Source organism: Lutra lutra, chromosome 5 (assembly GCF_902655055.1).
Source record: "Lutra lutra chromosome 5, mLutLut1.2, whole genome shotgun sequence".
Taxonomy (NCBI): domain Eukaryota; kingdom Metazoa; phylum Chordata; class Mammalia; order Carnivora; family Mustelidae; genus Lutra; species Lutra lutra.
Genome location: NC_062282.1, coordinates 107,116,579 through 107,119,967, shown reverse-complemented (window position 1 = coordinate 107,119,967; position 3,389 = coordinate 107,116,579). Strand labels below are relative to the sequence as shown.

The following is a 3,389-nucleotide window of genomic DNA, read 5'->3' as shown; positions in this document are numbered from 1 at the left end:
GGGAGGAGTGCCTCATTACCACCAGGCAAAGGTGAAAATCTAGGCTTGGCACTCAAGAGTGTTTGCTGGTGGGGGTGAGGGTGGAGGCATGGCATTTCCCATGCAGTTTGGCTAGAGTTGTCCTCTTCCTGTCCATCTCTTTCCTCATTCGTTGCCAAAGGAGAGCAAGGGAGGGGAACAAATTTTTTTTTTTTTTGGTCTAAGTGCATTGGCATTTCTGGGTTGTGGGCTCCTCCAACATTCCATCCAGGATACATGAGACAAAAAGAAAACCCGGGGAGGGGTGCCTGGATGGCTCAGTCGTTGGGTGTCTGCATTTGGCTTGGGTCATGATCTCAGGGTCCTGGGATCGAGCCCTGCATCCAACTCCCTGCTCAGCAGGATACCTGCTTCTCCCTCTTCTTCTTCCATTCCCCCTGCTTGTATTCCATTTTTCACTGTCTCTCTGTCAAATAAATAAAATATTTTTAAAAAGGGGGGAGGGAAGAAAACCCAAGGAATTCAACACTATGCCCTTCCTTAAGTCTCAGGTTCTCTGGATAGTCTATCTCATTCTCTCTATTAGGGTCTTTGTATACTCATTTTATATATAAGGTCCAGGGTCTTGATCATACCTAATGGGAGGAATAAGAAGAAATACATCTGCCGTATTTTTTCTGGAATCAGGAGTCCAGTTCTTAATGGAAGATACACTGCTCTTTCCCGTGGGTAGCTCTACTGCTCCCACCTGGAGGAAAGGGAGGAATTTTGCCAACACAGAACAAAATCTATTTACCTATATTCTTCTAAACCCGCAGAAGTATCCTTCCCCAAGGGCCTCTGCTGCTTGATATGCCCACTGTTCACTAGAGGAGCAAGGGAGGAGTATTATGAAAAGTAGTGCTAAGGAATGGGGAATAGAAAACCTGTTCCACGGTCATTTATCAGCATTTTCTTTCTTTCTTTCTTTTTTTTTTTACTTCTTTACATCACTACTTCCCACACTTCAGTAGATAATAGGAAAAGGAGGGGCATCTGGGTGGCTCAGTCATCAAGCGTCTGGCTTCAACTTAGGTCATGATCCCAGGGTCCTCTGAACGATCCCTGATCCTGCTCAGCGAGAAGCCGCTTCTCCCTCTCCCTCTGCCTCTGTCCCCGCTGGTGCTCTCTCTCCCAAATAAATAAATAAAATCTTACAAAAAAAAAAAAAGGGAAAAAGAAACATGTGTTTAAAACATGAGCTTTAAAGGCTCACAATTAATGTGTTACATACTTTTTCTTCCCAGAACCCCCCTTATGCAGTAAATGATTGAAGAAAAAAAAAACTTTTCATTGTTCATTCTAGTTTTTACTTAGATCTTTATTAATTGGACCTGTAACTTCTCCCTCTTGGTTACAGCGTCATAGGATCTCTAATAACTAGCAAAAGAAGGAAATTGTATGACAGGTTCTGAAGTGGATATTGACACTAATGGTCATGAAACACCAAACTTACATAACTACTGACATAGTGAATAATGTTAAGCGTTAATCTTCTTGCTCTGTAGCTCCCTCTTGGTTGAACCAATAGCTCTGTCATAGGTTTCATGATTGAGTATGCCTGGAGTTGAGGTATTAAGTTTTTGAAGACTTCCCTTTTCTTCTACCTTTCGTATTTTCTAAGATAGGCTGCTGGTTGGTCTCTTTTTTTCCACAAGAGCTCCTCTTGCAATATGAGTATTGAGGTGGTTGTTAAGTGCTTTCTTACTAGAAGCATCCAGGCCTCTGTAGAATTTATCTTTTTTTGGCAATGTACCCTCTCTTTCTTGCATTTTTGGCTTATGCTCTACTTCTGATAGCATCTGGTTTTTCTTGTCCTGTTCAGAGTTTATCTGAATTGGCTTCTCTTGCAGAGTTCCCTCTTGCTGATCATGGAGTTCCTTGAGAAACTCTATTCTCTGCTGCAAGATCTGACATTCATTTTCCAGCAAAGCTGCAATCAAATGCAATGAATATGTGTCATGTTCCAGTTTCTTCACTTGTTCCTCCAGGTCATGCTTAGCTGACATGTCGTGATTTGGTTGAGTTTGGAAATGCACTCCATTATCTCTAAGAGTTTCTTGTATATCTTTCTGAGATTTCTGATAGGATCTTATCAGTTCACTGAGCTCAGTGTGTTGCATATTCCAGTGTTCTGCTTCCTGCAGTAACTGCTCCATGTTGTTCCTAAGTTTGATGTTTTCCTCTTGAACAGGAGGGAATCTGTATGTTGCTTTTTCCTCACTTAGTCGAGTTTCCTTAAGGGTTCTATTTTCTTCTAGACAATTTACCAAATCCCTTCTAAAAACTGGTACCGTGTCGCTGCAGTTCTGATGTCCCAGGGTCATCTCCTCGTTTTTTGTGTTCTGTTCTTTCTCTAGGTCTGAACTACCAAGCAGGTTGTTCAATAACACTTTGTTTACCTTCTCAAGTTCTCTGATTTGTTCTTTCAGTTCTGATACATTCTCAGAAATACTGGTTTCCTCAGATGAATCTTTTGCTTCTGTGATCTCTTCACAACTTGTCACATTTTTAATTAGCTCTTTAATTTCTTTTAAGAGATTTTCAAATTTCTGTGTAGTCTGTTGTTGAGCTGCTTGACGGCCACTATTGTTTAGGGAAGGGAAAGAACCCCAGGAGACAAAGGAAGGTGATTCAATCTCAAATAAGGCAAAGATAATCCTGGAGTTTGAAGACTCTTGATTGAGATCAGGAGTAGGCTTAAAAGTTTTGGAGAGGGTGGATGCGTCCATCTCAGCTGAGTTAGCAGGACTGGTGATTAGAGCATGTGGCAAGCAGAAACACCTCAGAGATTCCAGGAAGAAAAGGTGGTGGTCCTCCGTGCAAATGGGTAGAGAATGAGGAACTAAGCAGAAGTCAGAGACCACAGTTAAGGTCTGAAACCAAGGAGATGATGTTTAGGTAGAAGGTGACATCTCAGATGACCTAGAGGATTGGGGGTGGTGAGAAAGGGGACCAGGAGCTAGGACTCCATCTCTCCTTCTCCAAGCTTCTGGTGTTTATTCCTGACCCTAGCAACCAGGTCTTTATTCTGTCACTGAACTCTTGTAGCCTATCTCCAAGCTTCTGTTTCTTTTTGTCACAATGGAAGCCTCTTAAACCCCTGCCCAGTGACTCATGAATCAAAACCAACATTGACCAACTTCTACTCTTCCCCCCAGAAAGATCTTTATGCCAGTCCTTTCCCTCCCTACTTTTCTAGGTTTTTATTTAACTCATTTTAACTGTATTTGATGACTTCCCTACATCTCCACTACTTACAACCCCAAATTTAATGGCAGTATGTTCTTTCTACCACCAAAGTGCATGGTGTGAGAAATCCTCCCTGGACTTCCCATAGCAGCTGAAACTTTATTGCTCCCATTCTAGAA

The 3,389-nt window shown here is 42.0% G+C and overlaps 1 protein-coding gene across 1 annotated transcript; it reads right to left on the bottom strand.

Moving 5' to 3' along the window:
- Positions 1-1,314: 1,314 nt before the first annotated feature.
- On the bottom strand, positions 1,315-3,049 carry SPZ1 (spermatogenic leucine zipper 1). Its single transcript, XM_047731650.1, has one exon. It carries the CDS (start codon positions 2,748-2,750, stop codon positions 1,638-1,640), a length of 1,113 nt encoding a protein of 370 aa, XP_047587606.1. The 5' UTR covers positions 2,751-3,049; the 3' UTR covers positions 1,315-1,637.
- Between the last annotated feature and the right edge of the window lie 340 nt (positions 3,050-3,389).

Bases quoted from the DNA above. Each gene is read 5' to 3' on its own strand.
- SPZ1 (XM_047731650.1), bottom strand. From the start codon at position 2,750: ATGGACGCATCCACCCTCTCCAAAACTTTTAAGCCTACTCCTGATCTC.